This window comes from Cydia splendana, chromosome 1 (assembly GCF_910591565.1).
Source record: "Cydia splendana chromosome 1, ilCydSple1.2, whole genome shotgun sequence".
NCBI classification, from domain to species: domain Eukaryota; kingdom Metazoa; phylum Arthropoda; class Insecta; order Lepidoptera; family Tortricidae; genus Cydia; species Cydia splendana.
The window spans coordinates 3,726,679-3,742,679 of record NC_085960.1 but is presented as its reverse complement, the minus strand read 5'-3'; the positions used below and the strand labels follow the sequence as shown (position 1 = coordinate 3,742,679).

Genomic DNA, 16,001 nt, shown 5'->3' with positions numbered 1-16,001 from the left:
AGGAAGGAATATCTAGTTATCTACTCGTAAAACTTAGTGTGAAAGATTCCATTCATGCTCGTCACCGGTCTCACTAGGTAATTGGAATTAAAATAAGTTAAATGTAGAATGGAGAAGGCGAATTCTAATGACTGTGGGAATAGTTCCTACGTTGTGTTATCTATCAAATCAACTATCGGACGAATACTTAGTATCAAAGCCTTCAGAATCACCATAACCTTCGAATTCCTTTTCAAACGTTCCCTTATCAGAATACCCTTGTTTCCCGTACACTCCTTTCTTCAATTTATGATGGATATGTCCTTTATTAAACCCAGCGCCTCCGCTCAGACTGTAACCGCGACCTTTAGCACCAACTTTGTTAATAGATCCCTTGGTTTCATCATCTTCGTAAAACACTTTGTCTTTCTTGTACTCGTCTTTATGATGGACGCGGTGGAAGCCTCGAGTCTTGGTTCCTTTTCTGTAGGTCCTGTCTTCTTTTCCTTTAACGCCGACTGCTTTTGCGGCTGCCGCTTCAGCTAAGGCGTAAGCAGCGTCATCATCGTAGTATCCTTCGTCTTCCGCTCCTAACCCTTTGAAAAAGTTTTTCAAATCAGTAACTTTCTTCTTCCCTTTAACGCCTTTGCTAACTTTATTGCTCTTTTCGTATCCTGTTGTTTTCGCTGTAGTCTTTTTATCATCCTCAGCGTCATCAAGTAGCTTCGAGTAGTCGTCCAAATCTTCCTCTTCCACCTCGTATTTCAAATCATCCAGGTCAGTGTCAAGGTTGTCGAATTGCAAAGTGCCTACACTCACCGGCGACGAATCCGCGAAGCAAAAAACTAATATCAATGGCAGAAATTTTCGCATTGTTACGTTTTTGTGTTGCGCAATTGAACTGGGTTGCGACACTGACATACATGATTGGAGGCGTCGTTTTATACTATTTTTAAGCCAAGGATGGTTTTTTCGTTAGATGGGCATCTGGTTGCGGACGATTAGATCCGTAATCGATATGACGATTGGATGCAGCGGTTTGGATCGGTCAAGGCTCCGTGTGATTATTTCTGTACGGTCGTGCGCACGCCTGGTCTAGCTCGGGGCAGGTTGGAGAAGCATCTATAATGGTTCCGTATCTACTATAAATCAACTTATGGTTGGGTAGGTATAGCTATAGCTATCCATGCCGTGATCGACAACGGCGACCATGGTTATTTCCAAGCGTGTGCTTTGATATGACCTAACGATCTACTTATGACAGTGGAATACGTACAAATTTTGAACAGCCATCGGGGAAGCATCTCATAGGACACTGCAGTAATCATAAAAACACACTAGTTAATACACTACACAGGTACCTAATCCTACTAGCAGGTATTATGTAGTTTGTAATGGATATGATGAGCAGACATCGTACATTTTCCAGCATTTTTGGTGCAGCGGAGTGGTGTTAACGGAATTGGTATAAATAATTATTGGTATAAATTTCGGCGGCCGATCGTAAGATCAGGCATATCGTGAAATTCCTAGGCATATCGTGAAACGTGAAAATCTTTGACTCGTTCCCTGAGTCGACGGAAACTGCCTATTTCTGGGCAATTTGCCCTTCGGGCATCTGAAGCAACCTAACGAACCTATCTTACCTATATATTGGTTTAATGTGACTATCCTCAAAACAATACACAGGAACATTACGATATGCCTGATCTTACGATCGGCCGCCGACATAAATATGATGTCTGATGATGAGTCAGGTTGCACTGTGTTGGTGATTGGTGGTGAGACTTGCATTTGTTTCCTAACCTCAGGAATGCTTATTTGCTATAAGTACTTCAGCAACGCGCTCGTGGCTATGACTTCCACTTTACATGTGCGCTTGTTTGCCACCGTCGTAGTATATAAAAATGAATAACTACGAATGTTTCCGCTACCCAAAGGTTGTCTGGAAGATATCGTACTTTACTGTATTTTTTATTGAGGTGTGTAAAAAGGAATAAAGTAGGTGTTCTATTTGTCTCTTTATTGGTTTTTCTTTCTGTTTAGTTTACGAATTATGTAGTCTACATACATATCTTGCACATTATATTACACCTAAATAAACCTAAAATCAAAAGAAACTATAGAAAGACTATTTTTTCCATTTCTTAGCTCAACCCATGGTCTAATAAAACATGGTCTTCTATTCCCAGAGTGACACAGGCCTACGTCACAATAACATGGCCGCTATATATAGCGCTATCGCATATTATCATATAGCGCTGTCGCATGATGACGTAGGCTTGTGTCAGTTAGGTGACCTAGAAAAGACGGGAATGGAGTACCAGGCGGAGTATATTATTATACCATGGCTCAACCTAACTTGCTCCGTACGCGTTTTCTAATTTAGAAAAAAAAGGGTTTAAAATCTATAAAGCTTTAATTTTATTGTTGAAATTAATTACGCGCGGGCGCATATTTAGTACCTTGTCATTTTATGATAACGGATACAGCACAAATTCATTCAGCCAAAAAATCATTATTACCAATAATTTGCAGCTCTGGCAACATTACCGTACAAACCTACATGGTTACCGTCAATCCCTAATCTATCTATCTAATACCTTTAAACGAGCAATTCTTGTTTATTTATTTATATATGTCGCAGTCAAAAGTGAGAACTGGTCAAAAGAACTTTTAACCGACAAAAACAGGCAAAACTGCTTTTGACTGAGCATGTTGGTCAAAAGTAGTTTTACCTGAAAATCATTGGTTAATAGTAATTGTGACTGTTACTATCAGTCAAAAGTACTCGCAGAAATAGGTAGGTTAGGGTTTTTTTTTTTGCTACGCCCTAAAAACGAAACTGTTCCCAGAGATAGGTAGGTTAGGGTAATTTTTTTTTGCTACGCCCTAAAAACGAAACTGCTGCCAGAAATAGGTATGATTTTCAGGTAAAACTACTTTTGACCAACATGCTCAGTCAAAAGCAGTTTTGCCTGTTTTTGTCGGTTAAAAGTTCTTTTGACCAGTTCACACTTTTGACTGCAACATATGTATATTTCAAGGATCTCTGAAACGGCTCTAACGAATTCGATGAAATTTGCTATATGGGGGTTTTCAGGGCCGAAAAATCGATCTTTTTGAGTTTATATGTGTTTTTCGAGCAAAGCTCGGCCTCCCAGATAATTTATGTATTATACGAGTACCTACAGTCAGCAGTAGAAGTTGCTAAGCGGCCAAGCCAAGGTGTTCAAAATTACCTTGACAGGCTCTTATTTTCTTAACAATAAAGTCGCGTCAAGATCATTTTGAACACCTGGCCCGCTTAGCAACTTCTGCTGCTGACTGTATGTATGTCTGTTACCACTTCACGCTTTTCCTAAACCGCTGAACCGATTACGATGAAATTTGGTACGGGGATATTTTCAGGCCCGAGGAAGGACATGGAATAGTTTTTATCGCTCATTATCATCATCATCCCACGCAGATGAAGTCGCGGGCAGACGCCTAGTAGTATATAAAGTCCATCAGTGTGTAAAAACCATGAACTTCAGCATTAAGAAGCGCGGTCACCATACTATGGTGAAATGAAAATACAAGCGCTATGCCGCGAGCTGCACTCACTCAGTGACATCACATCACGTAAACATGTTGCTGTGTTTTCATAATATGTACCTACACTTATTATTATAAATTTTCACGTTGTGCGAATGTACACAAACCATATCATCTTAAAAACAAATGAAAAATCTGAAATCTGCTAGAGAAATTTTAACCTATAGTGTGGGAAATAGAGTTTACTATGTAATTGATTACCTATAGGTACAGTGTGTAAATTCAATACGGGCGAATATTTAAACGGTGGTTAGCATAGGACCTAAGAAGTACATTGAAATAAAATTTTGCTAAGAAATACAACAATGAAAAACTTAATCATACAAAATAATTAAGCCCGCAATGTACCTAAAGTAAAGCAATACAAAAGTTACGAGATACGAGCTTTTCAAAACAACTGTCAAAGCTTGTTGACAGTTACTATTAAAAGCTCGTATCTCGTAATGTCATGTCTCGTAATAATTGGAGCACATTGCTGTTCAGTAAATTTTCAAAAATTAATTACTTGGCCTTAATAAGTGTAACTTAAAAACAACTTGATTAATGATTACACGGATAAGTTCTATATCTGGTTTAATTTATTGCCCCTATTGGATTTACACACTGTATAATATTTCATGATTCTCATCATTTTCATCATGATTTCTGCTTTAATACCATCAGTAGAACGTAATAATTCATAATCGATACCTATAGAACAAGCAAAGGTGTAGGTATACAAATAATTCAGGATCGGTATTGATACCCCCCATTTTCGATAGGGTCGATAGAGATTGGGGACCAGAAATAAGTGCACAAACGTTAAGTTTTCAATTGTTTATATCAGCGTTACAAAAATATTTACAGCATCATTCGTTTCGTACAAACATAACAATTTAAACGGACAATTAGTTAACAAATATTTACACATTATCGGTTTCGTTGTTTATTCGTCGTCCTCGTCATCATCTTCATCATCATCATCTTCGAAGTGGTACTCTTTCCCGTCTTCGCTGCTGCCTTTCTTGCCGTGCTCTTCGCTGTGATTGTAGTGGCTCTCCTTACCCTCCTCAGCGGAATGGCCGTGGTCTCTTTCATCGTGATGCCCTTTAGCGTGGAAGCCCGCTTTGCCAAACTCACCCTTATGAGAACCAGAGTCGTGGGACCCACCTTCCTTATGGCCGCCTTCCTCGGACCCGTGGTGGCCCTTCTCGTTGCCGTATTTGTTGAAGTGGCCGCTGTTGTCGGCAACGTCGTAGAAGTCGTGGTCCTTCTTGAACTCGTCCTTGTGGAACACCTTGTGGTAGCCGGTCACGTCCTCGCCTTTGCTGAAGTGCTTCTTGTGTCCGTGATCGCCACCTTTGTAGCTGGAGCCGGCTTCGTGGTGTTTTCCGTGGGCATCAGCTTCGTCGTGGTGGGCAGCTTTTTCTCCTTCAGATTCGCCGTAATGGCCTTCCTTATGTTCCTTGCCGTAGTGTCCAGCTTCGCCTGAAGCGTGGTGGTCTTTGGAGCTGTATCCCTTGCTGCCCTTCTCGCCATGAGCGGCATGGTGTTCTTCGCCGTAGTCGCTGCCCGCTCCCTTTTCGTAAGCGTGGCCGTGTCCGTGTCCATGTCCGATTCCAATTAAATGTCCGTACAGTTCCGGATCTGTGTGATCCTCCTCGTCATCATCAACATCATCATCATCGTCTTCATCTTGTTCAGCGATATGCTTAGCAAGGGGTTCAGCTTCGCCGTGGAAAGTTAGAGGAGTTGCGGGCAATTCGTAGACCTCAGGCTCAGGTAAAGGTAGGGTCAGAGGTTGCGCTACAGGGAGAGGCGGTGCGAAAGCCGCGGGCTGGTGGTACTGCTGCGCTCCTAGTTGGATGAGGCTCGCGGGGCCTCCGTTGTCGCTTCGGTAGATGTACCCGCTGGCCACCGGAGCCACGTAGGACACGTGGACCGCCGACGCCGCCGCGACCACCAGTAGAACACAGAAAGCCTTCGCCATGGTTGAGATGTGCTCGCTGCAGTGACCTGTGCTGTAATAATTTGATAAGCCTATTGCTCAATATTTATATTAGATCAGAGACAAAGGAAGGACTACCGCACCTTTCTAGTAGCCATGTAACAATTTGCTTATCATAGCGAGGTTGTGTACGCGACAAAGACATTGGCAATGAAAAGGCGTTGTGCAACAGTTTGCGGTCGATGGCATGACGAATTGGCGTGAAATGGTCTTGGAGCCCACCGGGCCACAAAAAAGATTTCATTCACCGAGATAGTGCGCGAGTAGGGCGCCATTGTTTATAACCAAGTGAATACGTATTCATCGCAAAGGAAGCTTATAGTACGTACTACCTAATAGTTTATTTACGTCAAATGGGTTTACGTTTTTTTTAGACATAATTATTACAGGAATAGGTATTTTAGTATTTTAATTTCTTGTACACGCCCTAAGGCTTTGATGGGTTTTTTTTTATCACGTTGTTGTTAAGTTGTTTACCCGTAATCGTTCCCGTTATTTTTAATGGAGAAGAGATCTCAAGGTGGCTTCCCTAATAGCATTTTCTTGTAGGGATTTGGTTGGGCCTTTGTTTACGTATTAGTTGGGCAACCGTTATATTTGGCCGTACGATTTGCTGGAGGGCCCTCGACAATGGCCCTCCCGAAGATTCCCAACAGAGGGCCATAAGAGTATTTTTTTCGTTGGGCCTATTTATATAAATCATACAATTATTCAACGGTGGTGGTTTTGGTTGGGCCGTGGTTGGGCCTATACACATTTGTTTGATGGTTGGTTAATTGTTACATTTGGCCGTACGATTTGCTGGAGGGCCCTCGACAAAGGCCCTCCTGAAGATTCCCAACAGAGGGCCATTAGAGTAATTTTTTCGTTGGGCCTATTTAAATAAATCATACAATTATTCAACGGTTGTGGTTTTGGTTGGGCCGTGGTTGGGCCTATACACATTTGTTTGATGGTTGGTTAATTGTTACATTTGGCCGTATGGCTTGCTGTAGGGCCAACTGCAAAAAAATAAAAAAGGGCAATTTTTTCGTTGTGCTTCTGTTTGCAAATTCAACAATTACCCAACGGCAAGTCAGGTAGGTCGGTAGGTAGTCGTGCACCAGGTTGGAGGCCCAACACAGCTTGTCCCACAAAGGGCCAACATTGTAACTTTAACGTTGGGCCTTGTGTAGGATTCTTACAATACTACCATAGGTAAATAGTTGTGTAATTTATAGTGGGCCTACAGTCTAATTATGTAATGGGCATTTGTTTACGAGTCCTACAGTTATCCTACGTTAGGTAAGTGGTTGTGTAATACGACGTTGGGCCTTTGCTGATAAATATTACAATTACACTACGGCAGGCATTGGTTGTATACCCACATGAAGGTCCTAGGCAGCAGTTGTTGTTAATCTTCTCTGTATCGTTCCAATTTTAGTATATGTACTGCCGAAGCAAGTACACTTACTATACACTCTAATTTGTATATATACTAACCGCACTTCAAAACTTCGTAAGCGAGATTTATGTTTTTTGAGATTTAAATTGAGAAAATGTTGGTAAAATACAATTTTTTAAATTAATGTATAAATTTTATAGTTATAGCTATTAGATTTATAAGTTACTCTTAAAAAATATTATGGTTATATCCGGAATAATCGAGAAAATAACTATAACTTCGATGTTTGGAGACAGTAACGCCATCTAGAGACGCCATAAGCAAAGTTCCACAGCCAATGTTGGTAAATGCGACATTTGTCGTCATTGGGCCATCGGATGATATCGTTGATTAGCCAACGTTACCAAAATACACAAAGGCCCATTGTTGGGCATCAATGCTACAGCCAATGTTGGTAAATGCGGTATTTGTAGTCATTGGGCCATCGGATGATATCGTTGATTAGCCAACGTTACCAAAATACACAAAGGCCCATTGTTGGGCATCAATGCTACAGCCAATGTTGGTAAATGCGATATTTGTCGTCATTGGGCCATCGGATGATATCGTTGATTAGCCAACGTTACCAAAATACACAAAGGCCCATTGTTGGGCATCAATGCTACAGCCAATGTTGGTAAATGCTATATTTGTCACCATTGGGCCAGCGAATGTTAACGTTGTTTAGCGAACGGTAGCAAAATACACAAAGGCCCATTGTTGGGCATCAATGCTACAGCCTATGTTGGTAAATGCGACATTTGTCGTCATTGGGCCATCGGATGATATCGTAGATTAGCCAACGTTACCAAAATAAACAAATGCCCATTGTTGGACATCACTGCCACTGCCAATGTTGGTAAATGCGATATATGTCATCATTGGGCCAACTAATATTATCGTTGTTTAGCCAACGTTACCAGCCAATGTTGGTAAATGCGGTATTTGTCTCCATTGGGCCATCGGATGATATCGTAGATTAGCCAACGTTACCAAAATAAACAAATGCCCATTGTTGGGCATCAGTGCCACAGCCAATGTTGGTAAATGCGATATTTGTCATCAGTGGACCATCGGATGATATCGTTGATTAGCCAACGTTACCAAAATACACAAAGGCCCATTGTTGGGCATCACTGCCACTGCCAATGTTGGTAAATGCGATATATGTCATCATTGGGCCAACTAATATTATCGTTGTTTAGCCAACGTTACCAGCCAATGTTGGTAAATGCGGTATTTGTCTCCATTGAGCCATCGGATGATATCGTTGATTAGCCAACGTTACCAAAATAAACAAATGCCCATTGTTGGGCATCAGTGCCACAGCCAATGTTGGTAAATGCGATATCTGTCACCAGTGGACCATCGGATGATATCGTTGATTAGCCAACGTTACCAAAATACACAAAGGCCCATTGTTGGGCATCACTGCCACTGCCAATGTTGGTAAATGCGATATATGTCATCATTGGGCCAACTAATATTATCGTTGTTTAGCCAACGTTACCTAAATACACAAAGGCCCGTTGTTGGTAATCAGTGCCACAGCCAATGTTGGTAAATGCGATACTTGTCATCATTGGGCCATCGGATGATATCGTTGATTAGCCAACGTTACCAAAATACACAAAGGCCCATTGTTGGGCATCACTGCCACAGCCAATGTTGGTAAATGCGGTATTTGTCTCCATTGGGCCAACGAATGTTATCGTTGTTTAGCGAACGGTAGCAAAATACACAAAGGCCCATTGTTGGGTATCCGTGCCACAGCCAATGTTGGTAAATGCGGTATTTGTCACCATTGGGCCAACGAATGTTATCGTTGTTTAGCGAACGTTACCAAAATACACAAAGGCCCGTTGTTGGGCATCAGTGCCACAGCCAATGTTGGTAAATGCGATACTTGTCATCATTGGGCCATCGGATGATATCGTTGATTAGCCAACGTTACCAAAATACACAAAGGCCCATTGTTGGGCATCCGTGCCACAGCCAATGTTGGTAAATGCGTTATTTGTCTCCATTGGGCCAACGAATGTTATCGTTGTTTAGCGAACGGTAGCAAAATACACAAAGGCCCATTGTTGGGCATCCGTGCCACAGCCAATGTTGGTAAATGCGGTATTTGTCACCATTGGGCCAACGAATGTTATCGTTGTTTAGCGAACGTTACCAAAATACACAAAGGCCCGTTGTTGGGCATCAGTGCCACAGCCAATGTTGGTAAATGCGATATTTGTCATCATTGGGCCATCGGATGATATCGTTGATTAGCCAACGTTACCAAAATACACAAAGGCCCATTGTTGGGCATCCGTGCCACAGCCAATGTTGGTAAATGCGGTATTTGTCACCATTGGGCCAACGAATGTTATCGTTGTTTAGCGAACGGTAGCAAAATAAACAAAGGCCCATTGTTGGGCATCACTGCCACTGCCAATGTTGGTAAATGCGATATATGCCATCATTGGGCCAACGAATATTATCGTTGTTTAGCCAACGGTACCAAAATACACAAAGGCCCATTGTTGGGCATCTGTGCCACAGCGAATGTTGGTAAATGCGATGGTGGGCCAATACAAATTTTCATGTTGGCTACGGAACGAACCTCATCCCAACGTTTTCCCTACCGTTGGCACCGTGGGCCCCAACGAAAATGCTACTAGGGTTAGAACAATCGTTAACTTTTACTTAACAATTAATCATAAATATTTTTGAGTAATCGAACCAAAATTGTATTGACTATCTAAATCAAACAGTAGGTACCTAGGTAATCTAGGTATATTACCTGTATACCTACTCGCTGATGTAAATTATTGTAGAAGGTTCCCTGATAAATAAAAAAAACCTATGCCTATTTTCTTCAACATGTATACGTGTCCTAATATCCTGGGAGGGTAAAATTAATGTAGGTCATAGATATCTGTATACCTATAGGATGTTATGTTGTGAGGTACTTAAATAAAACAAGTAAACTATTCAAAAGCACTGCGCAGGATGTGATGACCTGATGACTGATGACGTACGCTGACATTACCTACCTGAAAGCACTTAATTGAGCCGTAACTCGAATCTTGTCCGCGACATGGCATGCTGAGTGACACGCTCTCTCTGTGTCGCTGAACTAAATAAAAGAAATAAAAGTTTAAAAACTGTAATTATTATAATATTAGTGTTAATTTTTAAAATGTTTAAATGTACTATACATAATGTAAGTAGATACAATTGTAATTAATAGAAAGCAAATTAAAAAAAACAGACTTATACAGAGTGCAAAGTCAAACGACTTACAAACACTCACTTTCATCTTAAGAAATACGCATTAAAAAAAACAAAAACATGCTATCATTAAACGTCTAACACGATTCAATGTCATTATTTTACCTTTTTTGCGACGTTGCAGTCAGGTAAATGAAATTTAATCGCGTTAGACCGGTTAATAGCATTAAATTTGCCATTAACGGGTCTAATGAGTAACAAAACGCGAGAGTTATAAATTTACTTTCCATAAATAAATTAAATAATCCATATATTCAATAAAATTAACCCATTTCCCATTTGGCGCTAAGCGCTAACTAATTACGAATACCACGATATACAATACATTGCCGCCATGCCGCACATCGTAGAAGGAATATATCCGTTACATGCACTATAACCAGGAAGAAAATGCTACGTGCTACGGGCTACGGCGTAGCGCCAGAACGTTTCAGCAATGGAATTTTAAAACCAGTCAATCGAAACGGTTTCCGTTTTTAGGGTTCCGTACCCAAAGGGTAAAACGGGACCCTATTACTAAGACTCCGCTGTCCGTCCGTCTGTCACCAGGCTGTATCTAACGAACCGTGATAGCTAGACAGTTGAAATTTTCACAGATGATGTAATTCTGTTGTCGCTAATACTAAAAAGTACGGAACCCTCGGTGGGCGAGTCCGACTCGCACTTGTCCGGTTTTAAATTTGGTTAAGGTTTTTTTACTGTTATTATTATTGCGAGCCTATTGTGTCCCACTGCTGGGCAAAGGCCTCCCGTCTTCTTCCCTCCCGATTTTAATTTACATCTGGCCAATCTCTCAAAAAGGAGTCCAATAAGTTATTCCGCCCCCGCCATCGAGGTCTGCCGGATCCCCGGTTTCGGGGCTCCCACTCCGTGGTTATCTTGACCCACAAGTCATTCGGCATGCGGCAGACATGACATGACCAACCCATGCAGTCCCACTTTAACTTGCCCGCTTTTCGAGCTACATCTATTATTTGAGTTTTAGAGCGCAGCGTGATGTTCCGGATGCGATCCTTTGTTTTACAAAAAAAAAATATCGTTTTCTGAATGCGTAAAGGTGATCCTGCTGACGTCTCTTGAATAAAGGGACCCACAGATTACCAGTTCGCCGGACGTAATCGGCCTGTCAGTTGTTCGGAGCTGTCAAATTTTGCGTTTAACTGACAGGCCGGTATCGTCCGGCGGACTGGTACCTAATCTGTGGGTCCCTATACCCTGTATATCTAATTATAAGAAACAGGAATTCTGGATCTTAATCCATCTGTAGAGATATATAACCTGTATAGAACTCCGCTGTTGCGCCAAATCCATGGAGGTTTAGATTATGTGAACTCGTACACATATTGGAATGAACTAAACCAGCACCTGTGAGGAGTCTTACAATGTTTTACATTAATAAAGTATCAACTTCCTTCGCGAGAAATGAAACATATGACAAAGTCCAGTGAAATCTCAACCTTGTCGTTATAGTGATAAGGTGCAAAATCGTATACGTGTAGGGTTTAAAATATTATACGCTCATTAATCATTACAATCATTTATTTTGTAAATTTAGCGTTCGTCTTTCCATTCATTAAACTTTAAAGTATCAATTCATATTATACTAGAGACCGCCCCGGTTTCGGACGGGTTACATAAAACCATAACAAATTATATAGGCACCTCAATCTTCCTTAAGAATCACTGTATATATAGGTGAAAACCGCATGAAAATCCATTCAGTAGTTTTTGAGTTTATCGCGAACATACATACACACAGACAGTCGCGGCGGGGGACTTTGTCTTATATCCTGGGTGTACCTAGTGCCTACCTTTACCTATAAAGGTCTATACGAACGACAAAAATACTGTACACTCGTGGAGTCAGCATCAATGGTAGGTAGCGGATGAAAAAAATTCACAGATTTCGTGCCTCACACGACTATCGAGCACATTGGAAATGAATCTACGGAATTCGAAAAAATACTGTCGCTGAGCGACGAGAAAGTCTGGATAAGGAAAAAGTTACAAAATAAAACTACAACGTTGAATGATAATTATTTTATTCTTAGATTAACACAAGTACCCTGGACATAACACATGTGAACAAACAAATTGCAAAATTACCACACGCGTATCGAAGTTTGAATAATTGTCGCCGTGGCGCATAAGTATAGGTACATATTTCATTTTTCGATTAATAAGCAGGATATATTAATGTTCAAAGTACAAGAAAATTATTACACGGCAAATCCGTAGTCAACTCGAGAAGTGGTAGCCACATCGCCGTTATCGTCACTCGAGTCTTGATCGGCAGCGGCCCATTTGCTGCAAGATATGAAATTTTCTTGACAGCAGTTTGACGCGACGAGAGATGACCATAACAGCGTTTGTCTATGTTGCACCAAACCTGAGTTCCAATAGGTACTACCAGGGTTCAGCATCAGCTCTATCTTGGGTACTACTCTCCTAAGTGCTCATCGAGACGAGTCCGATGACCAAAACAGCGTGTGCTTATGTTATATTAAACCCGAGCTCCACTATATAGGTACTGCCAGGGTTCAGCATCAGCTATCTGCTAGCAGCCGCCAGCAACATGCTGAGGTGAGACCATTTCGTGGCACTTTTTCTTTTTTATGTTTCTCTGTATAAGTTTTTATTTTGTGTTTGTCCTCACGAATAAAATTATTTCTATTTCTATCTCTACCTGTACCTCTACCTCTACCTCTACCTCTACCTCTAACTCTACCTCTACCTCTACCTCTACCTCTATCTCTAGATTGTCGAATAGTGCGTTATCTACGCCCGTCTCAAACAGGATAGATAGAGTTAGACCAAGAAAAATCTGCAGCGATTTTGATAGCCCACGCAGTGCAAGTGTTATTCTGCCGTCATAATCCCGATAATTCACAACAAACACCGATAACGAACTCTGCGAAACATGAAGTCATAAATGTCATGTGAAAAATGTCGTTCTGACTTTTTGACTATTTTAAGGTTAGGCTACAGGGCAAACCCTTAACCCGATCGTCTTTGTTTTAGGCTCAAATTGTAGCTGACTAAATTGTCCAGAGCCGTTTTTCTCAAATTTTTGATATCATTCTTCGTTTCCAAATTATCGAGCACCAAAATCAAAAATTCGGAAAAAATTGAATTTTTTTTTCACTTTTTCGACCATACCTTTTTTCGTTTTTGACTTTCTTGAATAATTATTTTTGCACCTTACAGATCTCGTGATTATGCGTCTTTTGAGTCTATTTTTTAATATCATATCTTCACAACTTTCCGAGATATAAGGGGATCGCACTTTTTCGTGAAATTGGACCCTATACTGGAGCGAACGAAAAGACATTTCCAATGTCAAAACGTGGCAAAAGTATCTGTCACCCTCGAATACTCTTCCATACATATATAATATTTGTACCAAAAGTATACCTGTTCCAGTTTAATTGTTCCACATTTAGTTAGATACATATATGTACCTATCTCTTATTGTTAAGTTATTCTCTAATAACTTCAATCAATCATTCAATTACTTAATAATTCTCTAATGGTAAAGTAGATAGTAGGTAGACTATACTTTTGACGCGCAGTCTGATCAGTTACTTTTGTTGCTGACTATTAGGTATAGTACCTTCTATCGACAACAATCAACAGATCTATTATATGTGGCTTTCCATCACTGAAGGTTCATTATATTAAAAATTCAACAGAAATTCTGATAGTCTGTGCGGAAAGAGAAGAGTTGTAGAATGGGCTCCCTTACATTCCACGACTTCTCTTTCCGCAAAAACTCTAGAAACATCCTTATTGCAGATGAAGCATAAGGACCCTTCTCTAATGGAAAGCCACATATTCAGGTCTATGACTTTTGAACCGCAATTCAGGTCTGTCAATGGGTTGGAATCTGGGCTAGTACTAGGTACTAGGTTTGTTAAACTCTCTGAACTTAGGTATGTGCCATATTTATTAACAAGCTTTTATTAGGTCGACCTGTATGTAACTAACTATGTAATGGAATCTAAGGTAACCAATTTAACCATCTTCCAAGGATCGCAGCGTCATGAAAATTGGCAGCCGTATGTAGTTCTGATGACAATACAATAATATGGTACTGTGGAACTGATCTGATGATGGAGACAGGAGGTGGCCATAGGAACTCTGTGATGAAACAACGCAACCTAATTGTGTTAGGGGTTTTTTAGAATTGTCTCGATGAGTATTAGCTGTCTGTCGTAAGAAAAGTACAGTCAGCGATAAAAGCTTGTACCAAAAATGAAATTTTTGCCAAAAACTTATTCTTATTTTCCAATCGGCTTTTCGGTAAATAATCACCGAGCGGAGTTAGAGAACAACTAGAATAAGTATTTTGGCTTCTATAGCTGACGGTACTTTTCTCTCAACACTAATACTCGTCGAGACAATTCTGATAAACACAATTACGAGTAGGTTGCGTTGGTGAGCATCAGGATGGCGGGTGGGCCTCAGCGAATTTCAACGAAATATACACAAGGTACATATTGTACCATGTGTGTAACTCAGTGTATCTTTGATAGCAGCCAGTGTACCTCTCCGTAAAGCGAGATATTAAAAAAAACCTACTTATACAATCTTGCATCATATAGCACTAAGTATGTGAAAAAAAACAACATAGAAATTGGTTAGAAATATGGCTTATCTTAATCTGTCAAAATATACATATTTACAAAAACTAACAAAACAATAACAATCTTTAACAGTCCCTCAGTGTTTGACTTGGTAGCCGTAGACCTTTCCGCCATGTCCTTCCCCCGCAGCCTCTCCCTCCCCTGAATAGTAGTGTGAGGAGGATTCTCCTCCGTCTGCGGAGTGGGCGGCCCCGTGTTCGTCACCAGACTGCTTCTCTCCGAAACCCTCTTCTCCTGCGTGTGCCTCGTCATGCCCTGACTCGTGAGAACCTCCTTCTTCATGTGCTCTGGCTTCTGCCCCGTGATGTTCCTGTCCAGCTCCGTGCTCATCGAATCCACCTTTAACACCTTCTGTGTCAGAGAAGTCATGGTCTTTTTTGAACTCGTTTTTGTCGAGAAGTTTGTGGTAACCGTCGACCGCCCCTTCCTTGCTGTGGGCGAGTTTGTGCCCGTGGTCACCTCCCGAGTACTTGTCACCTTCGTCGTAATGCTTGCCGAAGGCGTCTGCGTCGCCATAGTGTTTCTTATGACCTCCCTTTTTAGAGATTGAGTAGCTTTCATATTTCTCCGTGTGAAAGTCTCCTTCTCCCCCTTTCCCGTACCCGTGGCTGGAGGCATACCCTTTGTGTCCTTTATCACCGTGTTCATGATGCCCTTCGGAGCCATAATCACTCCCTCCCCCGTCGCCATGATATATCCCTAGATCGTAGTGACCTAAACTGTGCAAGTAGTCAGAGAAATCGCTGTTATATTTGCCGAAGTCTGTCGCGTAGTCCTTCAAGAATTTTCCATAATCTTCTTCGTCAGCGATGCCATCAATGCCGTCGTCATGATCATCAGCCTTCTCGACTACTGGAATGACGTAAGCCTCGCTGGCGTGTGAGGCTGCTTTAGTCTCGTCTTCTTTAGCGTAGAACGGTCCAGCAGCGACCGGGATAGGAGCAGCAAAAGCCTTAGGCTGTTCATACACCGGCAACTTCGACAAATGCTCCATTACATCACTCTCCTCCATTTTGATAACGCTCGCGGGTTCGTCGTTGTCCTTTTTGTAAATAAATCCAGTAGCGGCGGGTTGGAGGTCGGACCC

General features: G+C 41.3%; 3 protein-coding genes across 3 annotated transcripts in view; 1 reads left to right on the top strand and 2 right to left on the bottom strand.

Moving 5' to 3' along the window:
• LOC134789380 (FHF complex subunit HOOK interacting protein 2A-like) overlaps nt 1-16,001 on the top strand; it is a 257,350-nt gene that overhangs the window by 90,637 nt on the left and 150,712 nt on the right. The gene's annotated exons all lie outside the window — the stretch shown is intronic.
• Nucleotides 169-852, bottom strand: LOC134791132 (uncharacterized). Its single transcript, XM_063762493.1, has one exon. The coding sequence runs from the start codon at nt 850-852 to the stop codon at nt 169-171; it is 684 nt and encodes a 227-aa protein (XP_063618563.1).
• LOC134792938 (sarcoplasmic reticulum histidine-rich calcium-binding protein-like) lies at nt 4,378-5,856 on the bottom strand. Its single transcript, XM_063764447.1, has one exon. It carries the CDS (start codon nt 5,543-5,545, stop codon nt 4,502-4,504), a length of 1,044 nt encoding a protein of 347 aa, XP_063620517.1. The 5' UTR covers nt 5,546-5,856; the 3' UTR covers nt 4,378-4,501.